The sequence below is a fragment of the Elgaria multicarinata genome, chromosome 6 (genome assembly GCF_023053635.1).
Source record: "Elgaria multicarinata webbii isolate HBS135686 ecotype San Diego chromosome 6, rElgMul1.1.pri, whole genome shotgun sequence".
Taxonomy (NCBI): domain Eukaryota; kingdom Metazoa; phylum Chordata; class Lepidosauria; order Squamata; family Anguidae; genus Elgaria; species Elgaria multicarinata.
This window is the reverse complement of record NC_086176.1, coordinates 92,831,562-92,857,800: the sequence shown is the minus strand read 5'-3', so window position 1 is coordinate 92,857,800 and position 26,239 is coordinate 92,831,562. Positions and strand designations below refer to the sequence as shown.

Here is a 26,239-nt window from a genome sequence, read left to right as displayed (position 1 = left end):
GATAACCAACACTTTATACTTCACCCGGAAACTAATTGGCTGCCAGTCACCCCTAGGTGTACCTGTGACCAACCTGGCTGCCATATTTTGAACTACCATATTTCTTCGATTCTAAGACACCTTTTTTCCCCCATATAAACATCTCTAAAAATGGGGTGTGTCTTAGAATGGCGGGTCGTTTATTATTTCTTAGAATCAAAGTTTTTTTCTGTTGGTGGTACTGAAATTAGTGTGCGTCTTACAATTGATGGTGTCTTAGAATCGAAGAAATATGGTAGTTGAAGTTTCCAGACTAGGCACAAAAGTAGCCCTATGTAGAGCACATTGCAGAAGTCGAGCCTCGAAGTTACCAGCGCAAGCACTACCATCTTTAGGTCTTCCGACTCTAGGAAAGGGCGCAGCTGGCATATCAGCAGAAGCTGATAGTAGGCACTCCTGGCTGTCACATCTATCTGGGCTGTCATTTGGAGCGACGGATCCAGAAGCACCCCCAAGCTGCGAACACAATCTTTCAGGGGTAGTGTAATCCCATCCAGAACTGGTTGACACACCTCCAAACCCAGGTTATGAACTTTGACCTCAAGAACCTCCATCTTGTCTTGATTCAGCTTCAGTTTGTTTTTCCTCATCCAGTCCATTACCGCCTCTAAGCATTCATTCAGAGGAGACACACTGTCCTTAGCTGACACTGTTGTCGAAAGGCATAGAGAAATATATTTGGGTGTCAACAGCATACTGATAGCACCCCACCCCATGCCCCCGGATGATCTCTCCCAGTGGTTTTATGTAAATATTAAATAGCATTGGGAAAGGATGGCACCTTGTGGTACATCACATGGCAGCTCCTTCTTTGAGGAGCAGCTATTCCCAAGCATCACCAGCTGGAACCTGCCTGAGAGATAGGACCGGAACCACTGAAGCATAGTGCGCCCGATTCCCAATCCCCTCAGGCGATCCAGAAGGATACCATGGTCGATGGTATCGAAAGCCGCTGAGAGGTCCAAAAGCACCAGGAAGTAGAATAGACCCACTGAAATTTTTGAGACTTAAGTTGGACTAACATTAAATACAACCCAGCAGAACATTATGGAGACTCTTGGTCCAAGAACCCCCTGTTCTTTTAGCTGTTTGCCTTTCATCCTCTTCTCATGCCATAAGTTAGTGCAGAAGATCTTAAAACCATTCTCATTGCTTTCCAATTTTTAAGAGCAAAATTAAGCTAAGTTTTTAATCAGTTTGCCTAAGACAGCTTGCATATTTCCAGTTCTAAATGACCACTGACAGTATTCCAGAATCTGCTATTTTACTCAGAGTTTCTCAGTCCAAACAACTGAATGCCAGTTTACCAGTGAGGACAGGCAGAATCCATCCATCTAGGACAGAAACGTCTTATTAATATCCCCACAGACCATGATGCAGGGAGCCTTTACAGCAGAACTAGGTCTTTGATGAGACCCTCAGCTGTAGTCACTGGCCTAGTTTGCAATGCTAGTCTATGGTTTATTTAACCCACAGTTTGTTGCCCTACCCAGAGTATGTCTGGAAGACAATCAAACAAACTCTGTGGTTTGTATTCTCAATCCCTGGGTTCATTGGCGTGCGCACAGCGGGTGCAGAGGGTTCCATTGAACCCCCTAATGTGCTGCGGCCCAGGCCTGAGGAGGCAAACTTCCAAGCGACGCCACTCTGAAAATCGTTGGCTTTCAGTTTAGTGCCGGAGCTGGCTCTCCTCTCTTCACTTTTTACCTCTTTGGCCCCCTTTCGGATTGAGGCAGTTGCCGTGGCGAAGCCACACGGTGTAGGTTAATAGCAGGTGGGAGCCAATTGCCGAGCAGCCATGGCGTGGAGTGAGTGAGTGACTGTCCCCGCCCCTGCCCGGGGAGGCGAGGCTTCTTGACCCGGTGGTCTGCGTGGGGGAAACAGGGCGCCAAGTGGGCGCTGCTGCTGCTGCCCTTGTGCAGGAGCTCATCACCAGCGTCAAGTTCGACCTGCAGGCTGGAGAAGCAACAGCGGTGAAGCAACAGCTCAGGGTACAGCCGCTGCCCTTCCCGGCCATGGACAGTATGGTCATGAGGGGACGAGGGAAGGAGGGAGGGAAGGGAGAGCCAAGGCACAGACTGACCCATGCGCCAATCCACTACCCTACCAGGCTTGGGAACCACTTTCCTTGCCTTTTAATGATTAATGTTATGATTCTCTTCCTTTCGTTCATTTAGGGCGCGATCCTATGTCGGTTTAGACAGGAAAGAAAGCCCTACTACAGCTCCCAGCATGCCCCAGCCAGCATGTTTACTTCTGAGTAGCCATGCATAGGGCTGCGCTGGAGGTGGCCCTTTGGTCTCATGCAGCAGGGCTCTTCTTAGGGTTAAGGTTAGAACTAGGCCCAAGAGCTTGTGCTTTTGTGAAGTCAGCTTGAGTTAGGGTGCAGTCCTATAGAAAGAAAAAAGTCCTACAGCTCCCAGCATGTCCCAGCCAGCATAGAAGCCTGGGGCATGCTGGAAGTATTAGGACTTTTTTCTGTCTAAACAGGCATAGGATTGAATAAAAGAGGATGTATTAAAAAGGGGAAGAGTGAATGAAGAGTGGCATGAAGATTGCAACCCTAGTCATAATTTACTGTTACTTAATGTATATATTTATATGGCCTATATAGTTTGGTCTCAAGGTGTCTTAAATCTGCACAAAAATGAAACATAGAATATCAAAGGGTAATTGGCACCAAATTTACAACAACAAAAAAACACCAAAATACAGAATCCAGAGAGGGGATAAAGTCTCATTGAACTTGGTTGGGCTTTCTTCTGAGGAAGCAGGTGTAGGATCACTCTATAAATCTTTGCAGTGAAATCCTAGAGTTGTCTAGTAATCATTGATTTCAGTGAGACTTAATCCCAGGTAAATGCATATAGGGTGTTCCATGTTGCCATCATGACTAGCAGCTGTTCACAGATGTCTTCTCTTCCATAAATAAACCCTAGGCCGGCCAGCGGTGGGGCTTACAGTCAGGGGCCTACACTGTTCCTAGCTCTACAATATTTATTTTTCAAGCCATTCTTTTGGTAAATATGGTATGTGTGTCTCTTGTGTCACTTTAAAACAGAGCTGCAGCACGATCCTATGTATGTCTACTCAGAAGTAAGCCCCACTGAGATCAATCAAACTTACTCTGAGGTAAATGTGCACCGGATGCAGCCTGAAAATGAAGCGAGGATGAAGAAAGGACAGGAGAAAAAGAATTGTAGAAATAGAATAGCAAGGTAACTGTGTGATATTTAACCATATTTAAAGACAATAAGTACATCCCACACTGGGATATTTAACCATATTTAAAGACAATAAGTACAGCAAAATTAGTGCCCCTCTACTTCAGTCCCAATCAAATAATTACAACAGTGAACCAGCCAGGTCTTCCATAGGAAAACTCTGTACCAGGTGATAGTTATTATTAAATTTTAATTAAAAATATATTATCCTTTCCTATAACAAAATGGTACTTACTCCTAAGTAAGTGTGTCCCACTGAAGAAGGAAATCCTATTTGATTCCTGTATTCCTGTTAGTGTGACATGATAAGTTAAAGGCACAATTTTATGCATGTTTAGACAGAAAAAAGTCCTTCAACTCCTAGAATCCCCTAGCCAGCATGGCTGGCTGGGTTATGCTGAGAATTGTAGGACTTCTTATACAGTATGTGGGTATGTGGTGTGGTTTGGCTTGAATTGCTTGTGTCTGGATTTCCTTTCTGGACTGGACTTGCTGGTTACATGACCCACAAGGCCAGGTTGTGGTATAGTCCTCTTCTTCTTTTGTGTTCAAAAGCTGTAAAGTATCCTGTGAGATCTGGAAGACTCACAACTTTATTATGGCCTAATAAGCTGTTGGCCACTGGCCTCAAGTGCCAAAATGACTTTACTGGCTTGGCACTGTGAGTTTGGGGGGTGGGGTGGGGGGTCATGTCATTTGCTATTCCGCTTTGGGCAGCAAAATGTCTTGGACCAGCCCTGGCAAGAGCTGACTATATTTTAGATACTGAACAACATGCATTGGGTTTCCTAGGTGTACAGGGCCCAGGTGTCTCAGGCAGGATCTACACTACTGTTTTAATAGAATCATAGAATCATAGAGTTGGAAGAGGTCTATAAGGCCATCAAGTCCTGCTCAATGCAGGAATCCACCTTAAAGCATCTCTGACAGGTGGTTGTCCAGCTGCTTCTTGAATGCCTCTAGTGTGGGAGAGCCCACAACCTTCCTAGGTAACTGGTTCTACTGTCATACTGCTCTAACAGTCAGGAGGTTTTTCCTGATGTCCAGCTGGAATCTGACTTCCTGTAACTTGAGCCCATTATTCCGTGTCCTGCACTCTGGGATGATCGAGAAGAGATCCTGGCCCTCCTGTGTGTGTCAATCTTTCAAGTATTTGAGGAGTGTTATGTCTCCCCTCAGGCTTCTCCTCAAGGCTAAACATTACCTCTGTTTCCTCTCCCCTCTGGGACACTCATACCTCTCCTGTCTGCACCCTTTCTCCCTCTTCTACCCCACACATAGGGGCATTTCTCTCTCTTCTTTCCCCAGGGCTCCCCCTACGCCAATCCTCTTCTTTTGCCCTTATTTTATTTAGAGTATTTTTATTTAGAGTATTTTTATCCCGCACCTCAGCCTAAAAGTTTCCCGGAGCGGCTTACAATTGATCATTAAAGAATAGTGATGTGCCCTTGTGACGGTTTCCCATCCTCTCTTTTCTCCTTCATCTCCTGTCTTCTGCCAATAGCCCCTTCGCGGCTTTCCAGAGATGCCCCTAGTTCCAGATCTCCTACACTCCCCCAAGTTCTCCAAATCTTGCTAGCTAGCCCTCTCTTATGCTAGGCTCGCAGCCACCCCTCGTCCTCACTATATTCACCCCAGAAGTCTCTCTTCTGGACCTCATTCCAAATTCTTTGCTCAGCAGCACACAGGGCAATTTTTTAAAATCATTATTAGGGCATTTTATGTATGGTGTATTCTCTGTATGGTGCTGGAACTTAAGATGACACTCATTGTTGTTAATGTGATAGAATCTGTTTTAAATGTGAATCTGTTTTAGTAAGTTTGGATTAGGTCATTATCTGATTAAATTTAAAGATGGTGAAAATTGACTGTATCTTTATATATGCCTGGTTATTACTACAGCAAAAAAAAGTATTCAGAGTCTCTGTTTCAAAATGTGTATTTTTAAAGTACAGATTACTTGTAAATAACAAAAATACAGTTTACTTCAGTTTTCGTTTATTTCGTTTGTTTGATGAGTGAAAAAAGTCCTTTATTACTGTATATTCAATCAATGTTTACCTTAAAAAAAACAACCCCTGGCTGAACCCCCTAATGAAATGTGCTGTGCACGCCTATGCCTGGGTTGTTTGTTTCCCTCCTCCTTCAGTCAATCCCTCCCTGTATCTCAAATGCCTTTGCAGCACTTGAAAAGAAAACTTTTCTTTTTCCTAAAGCTTTTAAAACTTGAATTGTTCTGACTTTTATACTGCCTGTTTGGTGCATTCTCTTACCCTCCTTATTGCTTTATTATGATTTTATTAGAATGTAAGCCTATGCGGCAGGGTCCTGCTATTTATTGTTTTACTCTGTACAGCACCATGTACATTACTGGTGCTATATAAATAAATAAATAAATAAATAAATAAATAAATAATAGTACTGTCACGCAGAGGGGCTGGATTTTTTTTTTTAATCACTCTTACCTGCTACCTTTGTAACCAGTCAAAACAATCCACGGTTCTGGGTTCACTAATAACAAAAGCCCATGGTTTAAACAACCCAGAGTTCACAACCCAACCATGAGTTCTCTTTCTGGGTTGCTCATGGTTAACAAAGCATGATTTGTTAAGGTAACCACATCACACATAATGAGAACATAATGAGAACCAAGAACTCAACAACTCATACCATGGGTTAGCACTATGTGCAAACAAGAGATATGAAAGCCTGGAAAAATTCAAGGGGGGTTGTTTATTCCTGCTTTTTCCAAGAGGATCATTTTTGTTTTCTTCAGAAAAATTGGAAAAAATGAACAGCTCTGGATTATGAAATATTTTCTTTTAGAATTTAAGACAATGTATTTATATATTGTTACCCAGCAATTATTCACCTCAAAATCATTTCTAAAAATTATAGTAAGAACACGTTTATAGAAAGGCTAGAGATGCAAAATGTCTGGAAATAATGAAGCCATGGGGAAATGTTTTTTTAATTTTTTCTGTAAGAGTCCCAACATAATTATTTCTTTAATTACATTAAAATTATTGCTCTACATATATTACTAATAGACATTTATGTTCAGTTTCCTGACATGTAATAGAGTCACCATTATGAATTCTTGACAGTAAATATGCCTTCTTGACAGTTTGAGTTTTGTTCTATAGAGTCCTATGTTTCTGATCCTGCAGCAGTCATTTAACGTAGTCCTAATCTATGCAAACAATAATTACAAATTTACTGAATTTACTTTTAAAGGTTTTAAAATATAATGGTAATTTTATGAGCAAACTAAGTTATAAAATAACTTTAGAAACAACCTGGAGACCCCCAGATGTTTTAGACTATAGTGTTCAGCATTCATGACCACTGGTCATGCTGCCTGAGGATGATGGGAACTGAAGTTCAAAATATCTGGAGGACACCAGGTTGTGGAATGCTGTTTTAAAGCAACATCGTGACTTCAGATCTGAAAAGAAAGCTAAATATAGTATGGCTTATTTTTTCAATTTTCCCCAAAATTTCCATTTTTATCTAGAAAAAAACATTTGTTTTCATAGTGTCTAAATTTAACTGAGCACATGACAGACACCACCACACTGGACATTGTCCCACCACCCAATAGGGCAAGGCAGGGCAGAGGAAGACACACAGCACCATGGTATCATGCTATATGTCTAGTTAAATTAGAAGTTATGACGGAAAAGGGAAAGAGATGGGAGTAGTGATAAATCCGTGTGTACTTTTATCCCAAGACATGTCTGTAAAGCACGCACACACACATGAACTCCACAAAAGAAACTGTTCTTGAAATTCTCAGAAGCAGCCTTGATGCAGCTATTTACGGAATGTGTGCAAGCATGCTGCAGAAATGCTTTTCGAAAGCATATGGCAGGATTCTGTCTATCCTGCAAATACAACACATATTCTAGAGCCAGTTTGGCGTAGTGGCTAGAGTGTTGGACTGGGAGTTGGGAGATCCAGGTTCTAGTCCCCACTCAGCCATGAAGCTCACTGGGTGACTTTGGGCCAGTCACAGACTCTCAGCCCAACCTTCTTCACAGGATTGTTGTGAGAATAAAAAAAATGGAGAGGAGGATTATGTATGCCATCTTGGGTCCGTTGGAAGAAAAAAGGTAGCATATAAATGTAAAAAATAAACAATACTAGATTTAGGACATAAACCAATGCATGTTTAGACAGAAAACATCCTTAAACTCCCAGCATTCCCCAGCCAGCCTTGCTCCTTTTAAAAACGAAAGCTGAGATCCTCGTAATGTCAAATGTTATACCCAATACCATATCTGTTTTCAGTCCTGAGATATGGGAAGATTCCCATTACTGAGCACATTTGGAAAGGAGAACAAACTAAAACCACATGTGCAAACCGCACAGAAGTACAGTAGTTCAGATGTAGTACTAGAATACTCAAGAAGATCGTCATTAAGGATGAGCCTACAATCTCTTTGAAACTCATGTTCTATTTCGATTTCAGTGTTCGGGGCATGTTTTATTTTCAGCTCAGACTGCAACCTGCTCTGTTTGCACAAGTCCTTCAGAAGAGCAGTCTGATCAAATCAGTAATTGAATTAGTTTGGCAACGATGTTTAAAGGAAGTTCAAGCATAAGGCTTAAGTCTGTTTGCATTAAGTCCCGACTCCTTAATGAAGAAGTGTTTTGACAGGAAATATGAGTAGATTTATTTATTACGCTTGCTTTCCACCCTGCTCAAGGCAGCGTTGAGAGTCTCATAAACAATCCCATGATACAGGGTTGGACTAAATGATTGCAACTTGTCCAAAGGCACTCAAGTATGGTGGGGAGAGGGTTGAGCCTAGGCGTGTCACCTCCAAACCCAACATTAATGACTGCACGTTGCTATTTGTCTAATTAACCACACTAATTATCTAAAAACCTCTTAAGCTTGTTTTTCAACGTCATGGTCTCAGCGAGTATTTCAGGATTTGCTTTCAGATAATTTTTATAACATTGCTAATGTGCGAAAACAACTCACCAATATTGCCCAGATTATCCTTGCAAAAAAGAACCCACATCACCGAGGCAAACCTCAATTTGTCATCAAGTGTAGGTGTAACACTGAGGTAGGTATAGCCAATCCAGGCTCCTGGCGTATATACTTGAACGATGCACGTGTTTTGCAAACAAATATTTACTGAATCCACAGTTTACTTTTTTAGGGGTATACTCGCCACATCTTGAATTAACACCTAAAGTTGTAGTGTGTGAATCAGAATTAATCCTAGGAGATAATTTCAAATGTAATTCCTAGGGTTTTGGTTTTTTTTATGGTGAGGAGAATAGAAAATGAAGTTTTATATTACTGAGACAAGTCCTGAAACAACTGAATGAGAATTTGAACATAGGCCGTTCATATCCAGGACCATTATTCCAAGGCTCCCAGTAGATCTCCAGATGTTTTAGACTTCAACTCCCAGAAGCCATTGCCAGCAGGGCCAAAGGTCAGAAATCTTGGAAGTTGAAGTCCCAAACATCTGGAGGTCTACCTTCTGCCCACTCCTGCATTGTTTTATGCTCTACTGGACGACTCTGGCTGCCAGACCCCAATATGGCAATAAAAAAGATTAGTAAAGAGTAGAAAACACGGGACATAATATACATTTTAGATTAATAGCATGCTATCAAAATGCAGTGTCCAATCTGCCTCCTGCTGTCACCACTCCCATGAAACCTGATTCTACTCCTGTGAAACCAAGTCCCACTTCCACACTTGCAATAATGTTTACACCCTGGCACAGCCCTGAAACAGGTTCTTAAAGCATGGCATTGCACAAATCCCTCCATAAAAGGCTGTACAAGAAAGGTTTGTAACATGCACAACTGCCTTAGTATGCACTTTTATATGCAAGATTGAGTGTTCATAAATTAAATACAAGCCCTAGAATAATAGATACCTTTATTTCCATAGGTGGAGTAAATGGCATTATATTTTAAAAGGAAAGGGGTGGGCGGGCATGGGGGAGAACCAATAGCTACTTTTCACACCATGGGTAGCCAACCTGAGACGTATATATCACAAGTGGCACGGGCTGGTGTTAAACCAGGAAAGAACAGGGAGGGCCTATCGCTTGGCTATGGCAGAGCAAGGCCTGCCTTTCTTGTGCAGTACTGCTACCGCTTCTCTGGTTCAATAGGCTGCTGCAAGGAACCCAAGGCAAAAGTAGGCCACATTTAACTTTGTGTTCCCCATTATGCCTCACTCATAGTCCACCAGATTTTCTCATCTTCTCATCCTCCTACCACCAGCCGTTTCTGATCAGAAGTACATTAGTGGCACATGCAACCAAATGTTGCCATCAGGAGAGCTTGGAATGGAATGTAGTCTGTCACCTCCAGGAGACTACATTCCATTCCCCCTGTCCCTTGCTTTCCCATTTTTCCTCTCCCAAGAGCTTTCTATGCTCACTGAGCATACTTAGTCCTCACTGGGATGTTTTGCTTTTCTCCAGATGTTGTTTTGATGGCATATGGAAACACTTGAGATATCCCCAAGCCTGTCGATACTTCAGCTCTTGTGGATGGTGCCTTTTTGGCCAGGACAGTTAAATTAGTTAATTAGTTAAATTATGGAACTCACTACCACAAGATGTGGGGATGGCTACCAATCTGGATGGCTTCAAAAGGGGGTTGGAAAAATTCCTGGAGGCAAAGGCTATCAGTGGCTACTAGCCCTGATGGTTGTGAGCTATCTCCAGTATTCGAGGCAGTACGCCTGTGTGCACCAGTTGCTGGGGAACATGGGGGGGGTGCTGTTCATCCATGGCCAATGGCTGGTTGGTCACTGTGTGAACAGAGTGCTGGACTAGATGGACCCTTGGTCTGATCCAGCATGGCACTTCTTAGGTTCTTATAAGCAACGGCACTCACTTCTGAACATAGAGGGGATTATTATTATTACTACTACTACTACTCTGGATCAAGGCGGGGAACAACATTGAATACAAAAATATAAAATACATAAAACAGATTAAAAACATAAAACCAATACATTATTAAAATCCTAAAATCTTTTAAGACATTTTAAAATTCGACTGGGTGGGCCTGCCAGAAGAGATCCGTCTTTTTAGCTTTTTTAAAAATTCAGAAAGACCATTAAGCTGGCAGATCTCTCCTGGCAGGCCAATCCAGAGTCTGGGAGCAGCAGAAGAGAAGGTCCTCTGCATAATGGTTGTCAGCCTAGTTTTGGCTGACTGAAGTAAATTCTTCCCAGAGGACCTGAGTGTGTGGGGCGGATTGTATGGGAGAAGGTGATCCCACAGGTAATAAGCAATAGTGGGAGGATGCAATATCCTTCCTTCAGAAAAATGTTGTACCATGCAACCAAGTCCTGACTCTTGCCAGTGCTACCATAAGGAAGCGCTCTGATACCCAACTAACACACACACTACTCTTACAGTCCATCACTTGAGAAAAGCAAGCGTTTCTTGTCATTGTCGCAAATTCTGAATCTTTCACTATTTACCTAGAGGCACAAGGTTAAATGCAGGGGTATGTTTACTCTGCGCTTAACAAGCACACACATCCCTTAATTCTGTAACAAAATTACCTATATTTTGCAAACTCTGGTCCACAAGGAAAGCTGAGCGAAGGAAGATAGATGCTTTTGAACTGTGGTGTTGGAGGAAAATTCTGAGAGTGCCTTGGACTGCAAGAAGATCAAACCAGTCCATACTCCAGGAAATAAAGCCAGACTGCTCACTTGAGGGAATGGTATTAAAGGCAAAACTGAAGTACTTTGGCCACATAATGAGAAGGCAGGATACCCTGGAGAAGAGGCTGATGCTAGGGAAAGTGGAAGGCAAAAGGAAGAGGGGCCGACCAAGGGCAAGATGGATGGATGATATTCTGGAGGTGACAGACTTGACCTTGGGGGAGCTAGGGGTGGCAACGGCCGACAGAAAGCTCTGGCGTGGGCTGGTCCATGAAGTCACGAAGAGTCGGAAACGACTGAACGAATAAACAACAAAAGCCAAGTTGTATATATTTATCTATTTAACAGGAAGATAGTAATTTACGCAAGTGGCAAAAAGCTGAGTCATGGAAGCTCAACAACATGCCTCCTTCTTCCTGCTACAGGCTTCCGAGATTTCACCTGAGGTTGGGCCTGAGTGAGCTCCACATTTGTTGGCTTTGCATTTTGCAAAAAGAAGTGGCATTCTCAGGGCCATAATTTACTTCTGCTCTTGCCAAAGGGAGGGGGCGTGGATGGATCCTACTGCAGTCACTTTAAAGAAGGTGATCTGTACCACAGCACAACATGCAGGACATATTCACCACTTTCTATATAGCACTGGGGGTCACGCCAAGAGTTTCTCCCCATCTTGGATATCCCCCATTCACTACCAAAATAGGGAGTCTCTTCTAATGGTGAATGGCTTAGGGCCACTTTCCCCAAGCTTACATTCCTCCAGATGTGTTGTACTGAAACTCCCATAATTCCCAACCAGCCACATGGCCATGCTGACTGGGAATTATGGGAGCTGCAGTCCAACACATCTGGAGAGTGCCAAATTTAGGAAGGCTGGTTTAGGGAACCTCTCCCCATCACCACCAACACCGCCGAATTCAGCTCAGCTCTAGCTGCTGTATAGTTTCAAATTTATCACATTAGCCTTAAACAGGAGAAAAGTATCAGCATGCTCAGGGAAACCCCATGGCCTGCAGAAATATCCAAAGGGGCAGTGTGTGTGTAAGAAATAGACCCCCCCCCCACAAAACAGCCTATTGAGGACTGAGCATGCTCAGTGGCCAAAGGACATTGATGATCAATTGCTGGGAAATCCAGGGGAAAAAAGTATTTGTAATGGAATAACCTGTTCAAAGAGGGAGTGGCTGACTGGCTAACACCATGACCTTGTAGGGTGAGGATGCTTGTATGCTATCATTTCATTACAAGTCCCACTTATGGTACACTGTTCCTCAGGGAAGCTTACAGTCAAACTCAACATGACGTTAATTGCATGTAATCAATTAGGATCGAGTTTTTTTAAAAAATGTGAATAACCACTATACAGGGAGGGGGAGAACAGGATTGAGACTGTGGCACCAGGAGGTTAAGCCTTGTCCCACCACTGTAGCCCCCTTGAAGCTGCTATTAGCTCTTGGAGGGTTGCTCCTATTCAAGTCAATAAAAAAAAATGAACGAAAAAGGTAACTTTAAACTTGTACGTAAAGCAGCCCACACCCAGTAATCAATAGAGTTCGGGGAAAGAAACACCTCCCTTTCATAAACAAACATCTAAACAGACACATGCGTGTGCACAATGTTAGGCATTATTCATTACCTTCTGCCAGGTAGCTATAGCAACAGTGTTTACTTTTATTTATTTATTTATACAATTGTGTACCTCAGACATAAAGATTAGCTCAGGAAGATTGAGGACGCTTATTCTATTGCATTTAAATGGGCTAGTCAAGGTATCATCATCAGTTTTTACTGGCTCATAACGTAATGTTTAATGCTCTGTGTTTATGAATGTTAAAACAGATGCTTTCAGCTGATCAAACTCTTAGTGAATAATGGCAAAGTGAGTCATATTGTATTGTACAGGTAGAGTAAAGAGAGGAGGAACCCCGGTGATATCAATGGTCCATCCTCTAGCCTTTGTGCATGCCTTCTGAAAGCAGAAAGAGCTTTCATGCGCTTCAGGGTTTTTGGCATGGTTGTTGTTCACCACTGGCAAATCTAGCTCAGAAGCACCTGACAATGATCACATTATCAAGATGACAATAGAGGAAAAGAAAGACTGGTTGCTAGTTCAGTAGGCAAGTGCCAACTTCATGGATTAAAACAGACTAGCCAATTTGAATATACAATCTCTATTTTTAATCTTTGTAAATGGCTCAGAGAGCTTCAGCTATGGGGTGGTATCTAAATGCAATAAATAAATAAATATTTATATCTTATCCAGGATACCTGGCTAATATTTTTTTCCAGAAGAGCCTAAATCCTATGCAAACTTTCTAGAAGTAAGCCTCATTGGACAAAGTGGGCCTGATTTCTCAGTAAATATACACAGAATTGGACTGCAAGTCATAAGGCTTAAATGGCAACAATGGTGATGACCTCACTCATGGCAAAACTATTAAATTATGGAGCACAAGCCAGTTTAAGAACACTTCCTTATTGTTGTTTTTCAAACTGAAATGACTGCTAAGAAACTGTAACTACTCAAATATAGACATTACCTTAGTTTAGGCAAATTGCTGAACAGCATCATTTCATCATCATCCACAAGGCACAGCAACTAAGACATAAAATCACTGCTGAACGTCTTGAGAGGGATAACCAAGAAGGCAGAGCCTTTGCTCATTTTCTGGAGAGGGATAGTTGTTATTTTTAGCTGGGTTTTATTCGTGCCATTGACCTAGTTCGCTTATAAAACCAATCCATGGTTTATTTAATCCATGATTTGCTGTTTTACCCAGAATTTGTCTGGCAGACAACTGAATAAATTGTGGTTCACTTTCTCAATCCCTGGGTTTTGTTTCTCTCCTTCCCCCTGTAGCTCAAATGCCTGTGTGGAGCTGTAGTACTGACAGGTAAAATGATGAGGGGGACCACTCTTGCTCGCCACCTCTGTAACTTAGTGAATTAACTCATGAGCCCATGGTTCTGGGTTTGATGTAATGGCAATCCATGGTTTAAACAACCCAGAGTTCACAACTCAATAAACCATGAGTTCTCTTTCTGGGTTATACATGGTCAACAAACCACATATCACAGCAACTCGGAATTCAACAACCCATACTATGGTTTAGCATTATGAACGAAACCAGCCATTTTTTATTCAATTAAACAAAACAGTATATTTAGCCTTGGACATCAATGTTTTTGTTTCAAGCGGCTGAGGCTGCAATCATGGAATAAAATCCCACTGAATACAGTAAGATTGCTTCTGAATAAATATGTCTAGTATTCAGCTGTCAGTAAATTAAGGAAACACACAAGAAAATGCACACTATTTCTCCTGACACCATTACAGACCTTACTACTGCATAACTGTTCGCGCTGAATCTTCTCATAGTACCTCTTATTCAAAGCGCACTGTTCTGTGGGATCTATACTCCTCTGGAGGGTAGGGGGGAATCTATACCCAGATCGATTTTTCCCTAACCTTTTTCATCTGTTTTATAGGATATTTAAAATTTGATGAACTACATTTTCTATGTTCTACATCAGCATGAATGCACTTTTTAACTTTCTAGTTTTACACATGGCAAAGAAAGTGTATGTGTGTACATAGTAGCGTTGGCAAGACATATTTTGGCTCTACATTAATGTATACCTTAAACCTAAGTTGATTTTCTTCACATACACAGTTGTCAAAAAGCAAGTGACATTCTTGTATTCCAACAGCATTTTTAGTTGAAGTAACTATTTGGGTATTAAGTGTCAACAACATGTACAAGCTTAAGGGTCAAGGTTTTTATTTGCTTTTAGAGAGATCTGGAGTATTAACACTGTGATGTTATGTGTCTGAAGTAAAGAGCAAACATATGAGCACTATTGACTTTGGGTAGTGTAGATTGAAAACGAAATATTACTTCCAAGGGAGATTTACTGTAACGAATTAGCGTAGTCTTTGCAGTTTGGTTTATTTCAACCGCTCAAAGCATTTCAATGGAGATCCTCAATGATTTATTTTTAACAAGGTCATTAAAATGCTGTTGACACACACTTGACTGTCTTTGCCAGAGGCTTTAGAATCATAGAATAGTAGAGTTGGAAGGGACCTATAAGGCCATCGAGTCCAACCCCTTGCTTAATACCTGAAGATGCAGCCCAATATTTCAATTAACAGACGTGGATAAGAAAAACTGAGAATGGATATCTCAACATCCCTCACCCCAGCTGGAATACAATCCCATGCCCCCTTACTTTTGAGTAAGCCCCACTGAACTCATTGAAGCTTACATCTAAACATGCAAAGGATTGTGCTAAACATCTTACATTTATGATATGGTATAGCTGAACCTATCAAATAACTTTTTGAATACATATGCAGATCACAGGCAAGCTTAATTCTGCATATATTTTAATGCAAAGACACATCTATCTATTTAATTGAACACTCATCATGTTTTTCTAAGGTCAACACACTCATATTCATTCACCCAGCGGCCCCTTCAATATATAAGCAGGACTTCTTAATTGGTTCAAGGATACTGCTTTAAACCAGGACAAATTAAATCAATGAGTTAAATCATAATTTAAATTATCAAGAAAATATATACTTCCTAATCAAGCATGCATACTAACAGCCAGTATGTAATATAGATTCATAATCCAAAAACCTTGGTTGTGCAACTCACATATATTTTATACTACATGCCTGCTTATAAACAAGGCATATACACCTGGTGTAAATGTAAGGTCCCTTACTTGAAGGCTACAGCTAATTTCATGGGCACTTATTCGGAAACAATTCCTGCTGAACGGAGTAGAATTTAATTTATATCTTATCCATTTATATCTTTATAAGAATAAATTTGTGTTTTTAGATTGTTGGTTGTTTTTATGCTCTTCATGATTTTAATTTTTGTGAACTGCCCAGAGAGCTTCGGCTATTGGGCGGTATAAAAATGTAATAAATAATAAAAAATGCATAGCATGAGGCTATGTCAATTGTCCAGAACTTCCCAGAAGTCAAAGTTGAGAGTGATTGGGCAAAATGGTGTTTCTCTATGAGATGTGCATTCCTTTCCAGGGTGCATTCCCTTTCCATGTTGCTTGGATGGCAGAATCACAGGCTGGGTTCAAATGTGATGCACTAGTTCAGGCCCAATATTAAACCATGGTTTAGCATTATGAGAACAAGCCTAAACAAGCCCTGCCTTTGCACACTAATCTCCGCTCTTCCTCTGGCACCACAGCAAAGAGGAGTTCAGATATTTTTCTGATATTTTTATTAACCAGAGCTTTCCATGCTGTTCAGAGGAATTTTAACCATGGTCAGAGGAAACAAGCCAAATCCAAGCCGTGGTTTACAAGGCTGGCTTGTTTCCACTAACCATAGTTAAGATGAATCATAATTAAGGTTAAGCAGCAGTTAATCTAAAATAGAACAGACACTCTCAATTTCCTTGGTTGGAGGAATGGGGAAGGGGAACCCATGAGAATAAGGCTCACTGTGGCTTGTCTTGATAATACTAAACCATGGTTTAATATTACATGTAAATTACCTCAATGTCAAACCACAGTATGCACTAATGATAGTTAAGAACTCAGACCATAAATCTGGAAGTGGGGTACCGAGGAACAGTTTAACCGCTTCCTCAGCCATTAGATATGCTGTTTTGTTTGGTAAAAATGAACAGCTGTAAGAAGTGATTTAACGGAACAGAGCTGAGCAAATGCTCAATTCTACTGAAACAAATGGGACTTCAAAAAGTGTGGATTGTTTCCACACTTTGGGGCTGGACAGGAAGGTGCTCAAAATCTGTTCCAAAATCTACAAATGTGTGCCTGACCTGTCAAACCACTCAACTCCAGTTCAAAACAAGACTATGTCAAACCTGATGTAGATAACTAATAATGAACAAAAACCGCCTTGCTACTGCCTCTTGGGTATGCTTATTTCTAACTCTTGTTTTGCATACACCAGCTGGCTCAGACAAACTGTGTGTTAAACAGAGCTGGAAAAACAGTTTAGATAAATAAGGTAACACCTAGGTCAAACCAAATTATTCAAGCTACTCATTGTTCAATCATCAATTAATGACGCCCACCCTGTTTCCTGTAGGCACTCCAATTCTTTGTGTCCGAGTTTGCATCCAAATCTGAGTTTGGCATATGTATATTGTGTGACTGGGGAAGTCTGTAGTAGTCTACTCATTAATAACATGATCTATACATGTCTACTCAACATTGAGCTCAATGGGAATTACTTCCAGGTAAGTGGGTATGAGATTGCAGCCTTAATTGCCAACGGCAAGCCTTTTCCCAGTAGTAATTCATATTTCCATTATTTTCTTCCCAACTCTTTGCACATACATCTATTTTAACTCTACCTTCTGGTAATTTTGGTTGAAGTCATACCCTACAAGTTTATTTTCCAACAAATACAAATGCGAAGTTATCACCTAGGCATTTCAAAAAGGACTCCTGGCTAGGAAACAGAGTTATTTTAAACAGATGAGCAATATTGTTAATGTATTTTACAGAGCTGTACAATTCTGGGTTATTGCAAATATTTAGTTTGCCAAGCACATTTAAGCCAATCCTTTTTGATTCAAAGACTTGGTCAAATGATGACTTCTGAGCACACGCTTAAGACTTTCCCCGCACAGCTGCCTATATATTTAGCTACTTACAGAGAACATGGGCACACTGAAGCCCACTGCGTAGAGGACAGAGGATGAGATGGTACTGCCATGGAACGGATACTTGATGCTGTCATCATTACAGAAAAAGCCCCTCTGATACGGCTTTATTTTTGCCAAGTTTAGAACAGCAAGGGGTAAGCCAACTGTTGGGGGAAGGGAAAAATACACAGTGTTAAATATATATATATATGTATATTTATATGTACATACTTTATCAAATATGGAGGAAACTACTGAGCAACATGCAAAACTCAACAGTTTTTCCACGTCCATGTAAGGATGCAGCATCATGCAATGCGCCCGAACTGCCTACACCACAAAGCTCCATACACCTCTCTGCCCCCTTAGTTACCAGCAATAAGGCCTGCCAACAACGGTAGAAATTAGGATGGCGCAGAGTTCAGAGCAGGATGCCTTCCAAATAAGGCAAGTTATGGACTAAATTATTTAGAAGTTATGTTTATTTGAGTTGATAATGTGGGAACGAAAGTAATCCAAGGAGAAGAATTTGAAACTTGGGTAGAACATAAATAAGAACTGGAATGGCTGTAAGGAATGCAGTACCTATTTTTACAGAGGAGAGGTTTTAAAAGCCTGGTCTCTTTAGCAGAAAAAAAGGAGGCACTGGGGAGAATTTCCTGGAAGCAGTAGTATGAAGAATATTGCAGCAAATGAAGTTGGATATTAGAAAGGCAATAGAGGTGTGGAATTGTTCCTTGAATTTATTGCAGAAATATCACCAGTTAAGAAAGCAAGTGTTTGATAAACTCAGAAGTAGAATCTAATGTTAGTCCCATTGAAATGAATGGAACTTAAGTTAGTCGTGAATAACTTTAGCCCAATTCATTTCAATGGATCTACTCTAAGAAAGACTGGTGTTGGATACTGCCATAGAGATTATTTTAGGATTTCTATTCTGTTGTCCCACTTGGAGTTCTCTGTGGCTAGGAACTGTTTCCATAAATGTGCTCACTATGCTTGCCTTCCTCTCCCTCCATGGTAGCCTCATTCTCCTACCAGAAACTGATTACACTGGATCAGTTTCAGTTGGTGAGTACCGAGGACGTGGACAAGCTGCTTGGAAGAGTGAGGAAGAAAGCTTGCCCTCTCAATCCCTGTCCTTCTTGGTTGTTTGCCCAAGGAGGAGATGCAGTTAGATTACAACTACTATGTATTATTAATGCATCTCTCAGGGAGGGGAGTTTTCCATCATGTTTAAAAGATGCGGTGGTATGGCCGCTTCTAAAAAAAGCCCTCCCTGGACCCTCTGGATCTTAATAACCACTATCAAATCTTCCATTTTTGGGCAAGGTGATTGAGAGGGCAGTTGCTCACCAACTCCAAGCAGTTTTGGATGACACAGATTTTCTAGACGCATTTCAAACTGGCTTTAAAGCAGGATATGGAGTTGAGACCGCTATGGTCACCTTAGTGGATGATCTACGCCTGAGTACTGAAAGGGGGAATGTGTCCCTGCTGGTAGTCTTGGACCTCTCAGCGGCTTTCGATAGCAATGACCATGGTATCCTTCTGGAACGCCTGAGGGGATTGGGAATTGGGGGCGCTGTCCTGCGATGGTTCCGGTCCTACCTCTCGGGCAGGTTCCAGATGGTGATGCTTGGGGATAGCTGCTCCTCAAAAAAGGAGCTGCTGTGCGGTGTACCACAAGGTGTTATCCTTTCCCCAATGCTATTTAATATTTACATGAAACCACTGGGAGAGATCAACTGGAGGCATGGGGCGGGCTGCTATCAGTATGCTGATGACACCCAAATATATTTCTCTATGCCTTCGACAACAGTGTCAGCTAAGGATAGTGTGTCTCCTCCTCCGAATGATTGGAGGTGGTTATGGGCTGGATGAGGAAAAACAAACTGAAGCTGAATCCAAACAAGACGGAGGTGCTTGCTGTCAAAGGCCGCAACCTGGGTTTGGAGGTGTGTCAACCAGTTCTGGAAGGGGTTACACTCCCCCTGAAAGACTGTGTTCGCAGCTTGGGGATGCTTCTGGATCTGTCGCTCCAAATGACAGCCCAGATAGATGCGACAGCCAGGAGTGCCTACTATCAGCTTTGGTTGATACGCCAGCTGCGCCCCTTCCTAGTGTTGGAAGACCTAAAGACGGTAATGCACGCACTAGTAACTTCGAGGCTCGACTTCTGCAATGCACTCTACATAGGGCTACCTCTGTGCCTAGTCCGGAAACTTCAATTAGTCCAAAATATGGCAGCCAGGCTGGTCACTGGTATATGTAGGGGTGACCACATTACACCAGTTTTAAAATCTCTTCACTGGCTGCCGATTAGTTTCCGGGCGAAGTACAAAGTGTTGGTTAACATCTTTAAAGCCCTACATGCTTTAGGTCCAGGCTACCTGCGGGATCACCTTCTTCCGTACAATCCACCCTGCACACTCAGGTCCTCTGGGAAGAATCTACTTCAGTGAGCAAAAACTAGATTAACAACTGTTACCCAGAGGACCTTCTCTTCTGCTGCTCCCAGACTGTGGAATGGCCTGCCGGAGGAGATTCATCAACTTGACAGTCTTTTAGAATTTTAAAAAGCAATAAAGACTGATCTATTCCAGCAGGCCTATCCAGTGAAATTTTGGGATGTTTTAAAGATGTTTTAATCATGTATGATATGTTTTTAATTAGTTTTTAATGTGTATTTTATATCATGTTTTTATACTGTTTGTTTTATACTTTGAATGGTTTTAGTGAACTGCCCAGGGCGCTTCAGCTATTGGGTGGTATAAAAATGCAATAAATAAATAAATAAAAAAATAAAACCACCAGGATTGGAACTGAGAAGGGAGAGGGATTGTCTCTGCTGCCATCCTGCCCCTCAGAGGTGCTACACTTTCCTCTGAAGTTCAGAGGTGCAGGGTGCAAGCACAACCAAAATTATTTTTGGACCCCTGGGTCCTTCACTTCACATCTAAGATCTGTATGGTTAGATGACATCAGGAGATGTTACAATTAGAGACAAGGTCTGGGTCATAGACTTGCATGCCAATGAAGTATCTTATAGAGAAGTAAAGACAACAGACTTGTTTTCCTTCAAAATTTTGATATAATGAATGTGCTGTATCCAATGCTAATCTATCTTAAATCCTACTTGTTTTAATGAGTCTATTCTAAGTACGACTAATATTGGATACAAACAAATATTGTCATATTTGGGAACTGGAAGGCATTTACTATACAGTCAAATGGCCTAGCAATCATGTTTTTTGTGTATGTGACTTTGGCTTATCTGTGTGAGCTCTCTCCTTTGTAAGCAACTTGGTGCAGTGCACCTGTTTACTCCGTGTCTTGAGCCTTTTGTAGATAAACCTGAAATCATGCTTGGATTATATATGGTGGGGGAGTTAGACCATGCCTGCCTTATTCCCAAACCCGCCTCACACTCAAACATTTGACACCATGCGTCAACAGGATCTATGCAACACACACACAGTCTTATGAGGTAACAGGAGTGAAAGGATCATATTTACCCCTTCACTGAAATACTACATTTGTTCCAACATGCATACCCAAGGCAGACACAATCTGCAGCCCTACGCACACATAGACTGTACGCACTTGCATGTGCTACATAGAGCCTTTGTGACATGCTGAAGTCTGGAATATGCAGGTGTACCAGCTACCTTTCTGCCAAAGTACTCAAGGCCATTCACAAGAAAATCATTTTTATTAATGACTTGGATGAGGAGGTGCAGGGAACGCTTATCAAATTTGCAGATGACACAAAATTGGGTGGGATAGCTAATACCCTGGAAGACAGAAACAAACTTCAACGTGATCTTGATAGGCTGGAGTGCTGGGCTGAAAACAACAAAATGAAATTTAATAGGGATAAATGCCAAGTTCTACATTAGGAAATAGAAACCAAATGTACAGTTACAAGATGGGAGACAATTGGCTCAGCAATACTACAAACGAGAAGAATCTTGGAATTGTTGTAGATTGCAAGCTGAATATGAGCCAATAGTACGATGTGGCTGCAAGAAAGGCAAATGCTATTTTGGTCTGCATTAATAGAAGTATAGCTTCCAAATCACATGAGTACTGGTTCCTCTCTATTCGGCCCTGGTTAGGCCTCATCTAGAGTATTGCGTCCAGTTCTGGGCTCCACAATTCAAGAAGGGCGCAGACAAGCTGGAGCATGTTCAGAGGAGGGCAACCAGGATGATCAGGGGTCTGGAAACAAAGCCCTATGAAGAGAGACTGAAAGAACTGGGCATGTTTAGCCTGGAGAAGAGAAGATTGAGGGGAGACATGATAGCACTATTCAAATACTTAAAAGGTTGTCACACAGAGGAGGGCCAGGATCTCTTCTCGATCCTCCCAGAGTGCAGGACACGGAATAACGGGCTCAAGTTACAGGAAGCCAGATTCCAGCTGGACATCAGGAAAAACTTCCTGACTTTTAGAGCAGTATGACAATGGAATCAGTTACCTAGGGAGGTTGCGGCCTCTCCCACACTAGAGGGCTTCAAGAGGCAGCTGGACAATCATCTGTCAGGGATGCTTTAGGGTGGATTCCTGCACGAGCAGGGGGTTGGACTCAATGGCCTTGTAGGCCCCTTCCAACTCTGCTATTCTATGATTCTATGATTCTATGAAAACATGAAGTAAAAGGAAAAAAAGAAATGGGGGGGGAGGAAATTGTCATATTCAGCCACTTCACTCGCCAATAGATACATAATGAAGTTATATAATGTCCAAGTTAAATGGTCACCTTATGAAGTTCAAACAATAATGGGATATGCACTCTATTCAACTCCTCCTCCCCCTCCGCCCACCCTATTGCCTACTAATTATGCCCTACTGCAGGGAATCCAAGGATGAGGGAATCTGTAGCACAAGGCAATGGCTTGAATTCCAGCTATTGCTATTGGAGTTATGCTCATAGATTGGTGCTTTACTATCTCTCCTTATATTGCCTCCCCCACAAGAAGCTGCTACTGAGAGTTGGGGGACCCACTGGAACAGCATGGGATGTGGTGACCCTCTTGTGCAAGTAGAAACATGTTCTGGTTGTGCAATGGCACCTTTGGATCTAAACTATGAACTGGGGGGGATTTGACACACATTACTGCGAGCAGGAGTGAGTGTTAAAAGGTCTAAGAGTAGGAAGAGGGGGGGAAGGATGCAGTGCCAAAAATAATCAGTGTGGCTTAAATGAATGGAAGCGAGCATGCAGCTAAATGCTAGAAACCAGAACTTTAAGAGTGGAAAATCATGGTAGTAAGGAACTACAAAAAGCTCAGAACATTAACACAGAAGGAGCCTGGGTAAAGTCTCTAACATGCTAGCACCTAAATTTGAATTATCCAGCAACTTACTTATACAAGGCCAAAAAGGGTAACTCTCTCAGCAAGAAGCAAAAAAAGGCTTACGCAAGTGCCTATTACTCTTCCTTATTTTAGAATACAACTGATTTCTACTATTCAATTATAACATACTGTTGCAGCAATTGCAGAATAGGTAAAACTAAAAACAGAAAAAGCTCTCTGAACCCTTAAAACCTTAGTTCAGGCTTGTCTAATTATATCTATAACTACCTGGAGGTACAGGAACTGACAAAACTATCCACAAACGAGTATCGCCAAGAAACCTAGATATAGCAATATCCCCATTGAACTGCTTTTGCAGTTTTCCAACCTGATGCTACGTATGTTTACTCATAAAAGCGAGTCCCATAGTGTTCAATAGGGTTACTCCAGTAGGTCTGCAGTCTTACCCCCATAGACACATACAATGCCACTTACTTTGTTTACATGCAAATGCTCCATTTTAATTAGCTTGTTGATGAAGCTCTCAGTATAGTCAACAGTTTTTATTCAGAAAAAAACCAGTTGAATGTCCTGAATTTGCTTTTTTGATATGCATGTACAGACAATTGGCATCCAGACAGGTGCATCTAGAAGGTGAATTAATTGTTCAAATGGTGGACTCGCTGTCTCATAACAGCGTAAGAAGAGTCATGCTGGATCAAACCAAGGGTTCTTCTAGTTCAGCATTCTGTTCACACAGTGGCCAATGAACTGCCCATAGGAAGCCCACAAGCAGGACACAAGTGCAACAGCACCCTCCCACCCATGGCCCACCAGCAACTGGTATACATAGGCATATTGGCTGTGATACTGCATATAGCTTATAGCCATCAGAACTAGTAGTCATTAATAGCTTTATCTTCCATTAATTTGTCCAATCCCCATTTAAAACCATCCAAATTGGTGGCCATCACTACATATTGTGCAAATGAATTCCATAGTTTAATTATGTGCTATGCGAAGAAGTACTTCCTTTTATTTGTCCTGAATCCCCCACCAATCTGCTTCATGGGATGACCTAGGGTTCTAGTATTATTAGAGAGGGAGAAAAATGTCTTCCAAACCACATTCTCCACGCCTGCCTTTTTTCTAAGCTAAACAATCCCAGCCGTTGTAACCTTTCCTCATAGGGGTTGCTCCAGGCCTTGGATCATTTTAGTTTGCCCTTTTCCACAATTTTTCCAACTTTATAATATCCTTGTTTAGGTGCGGTGAGCCGAACTAAGTGTGGTTGCACCACAGATTTCTCTAAGGGCTGCAGTATGACATTGGCAAGTTTATTTCAATTCCTTTCCTAATTATGCTCAACATGGAATTTGTCTTTTTCACAGCTGCTGCACACCAGGTTGACATTTTCACTGAGCTGTCTACCACATCACTGGGGAAAAAATCATCTCCCCACCTTCTTAATAATCGAAGCATCCCAAGCATAACTCTGCTCAGGGAATGCTCCTGTTGGTGGTGGAAAACCGTGGATCCAACACAATGGCTATAGACCTATCAAAAGCTATTAACTATGATTGCTAAATGTAACCTCCATATATAGAACCAGTACACCTCTAAATTCAAGATATTTGGGACAAAAAGTAAGGGGAGAGATGGCCATTAATCTCCTGTTCCACTTGTGGGCTCCACATCTAGCTGGCTATTACTGAAACCAAATGCCAGATGATGGAGTCTTGTCTGATCCAGCTATACTATTCTTCCCAGGTGCAACAAAAGCCCAATGATTTCCATAGAACTTGTGCTTAATAGCATGGTTGTGTTCCATTCATTTCAATGGGACTCAGTCAAACCTAACTTTTTCTCGATTTCCCCAAATATAATCATGGCCCATGGGAATATTTTGCACTTAAGGGCTGGCTCACATTTATTACATTTATTATCACATTTATTACTGGCTGACTCAAGTCAAGTAATGATGCACATATGTGAATGAGGCAAAAATCACCACAAACTAAACACCAGACACACTTTTCATATCACATTACCTTGCAACCACGTTTTTGCAATGGATTCATTTACACGTTCAGCTGAAAGTTATCCAGTCTTAAGCAAATCATGTGAAGTGAACCCACCAAGAGGTATAGAGTTGAATACGTAATTAGTGTGCAATCCCATATGCTCAGGTACATGGAAATGAGCACCACTGAACTCAATACAACTTGCTTCTGAGTCAACATACATAGGATTGGGCTGTTAACAAAGTATTGAGCAAACAAGAACAATGGCTTAGATTTAAATGTTAGGAAATATACTGACCCATTGTCCAGAGTTCATCAATGGAATGAGCTTCCTATGGTGGGTGTGGAACCTTGCTCAGAACATGTTTTTGAAGGCAGGGTGGGCTAGGCTCTGCGAGGAATGTTTGAGTATCCTGCACTAGAAGCAGGGATTGAGGCCAAAAATCACGCATACATTTTAACACCCAGTTTCATGATCATCCAGGAAACTTCCCCTGATTAACTGTGACAGACTTTGTATTTCTGGGCGCAAAGATTACTGCAGACGCTGACTGCAGCCAGGAAATCAGAAGACGTTTACTTCTTGGGAGGAGAGCAATGACAAATCTTGATTATTATTATTATTATTATTTATTTATATAGCACCATCAATGTACATGGTGCTGTATATAGTTAAGAGCAGAGACACCACACTGACAACAAAGGTCCGCATAGTTAAAGCAATGGTATTCCCCATAGTAACCTATGGCTGCGAGAGCTGGACCATAAGGAAGGCTGAGCGAAGGAAGATAGATGCTTTTGAACTGTGGTGTTGGAGGAAAATTCTGAGAGTGCCTTGGACTGCAAGAAGATCAAACCAGTCCATACTCCAGGAAATAAAGCCAGACTGCTCACTTGAGGGAATGGTATTAAAGGCAAAACTGAAGTACTTTGGCCACATAATGAGAAGGCAGGATACCCTGGAGAAGAGGCTGATGCTAGGGAAAGTGGAAGGCAAAAGGAAGAGGGGCCAACCAAGGGCAAGATGGATGGATGATATTCTGGAGGTGACAGACTTGACCTTGGGAAAGCTGGGGGTGGCGACAGCCGACAGAAAGCTCTGGCGTGGGCTGGTCCATGAAGTCACGAAGAGTCGGAAACGACTGAACGAATAAACAACAACAACAAACTGCCAATCACAAGTTATACCTACAGAAAACCTACAGAAAAAAGCCTGTAAACCCACAACAGAATAACTAGTATCTAATCAGTTCTCACAATCAGAGTCTGCTATACAAGCCCTGAGGCCCATATTTAATTCCTTTGATTTACTAGATCTACTAGG

The 26,239-nt window shown here is 41.7% G+C and overlaps 1 protein-coding gene across 2 annotated transcripts in view; it reads right to left on the bottom strand.

Annotated features, from left to right (window-relative positions):
• Positions 1-26,239, bottom strand: part of PLPP1 (phospholipid phosphatase 1) — a 100,491-nt gene that overhangs the window by 54,780 nt on the left and 19,472 nt on the right. Inside the window, exon 2 of one of the 2 annotated variants that reach the window (XM_063128069.1) lies at positions 17,598-17,752. The exons of the other annotated variant lie outside the window; for it this stretch is intronic. Coding sequence (XP_062984139.1) covers positions 17,598-17,752 — 155 coding nt within the window. The remainder of the gene's footprint in view (positions 1-17,597; positions 17,753-26,239) is intronic. 2 annotated transcript variants of the gene reach the window in all.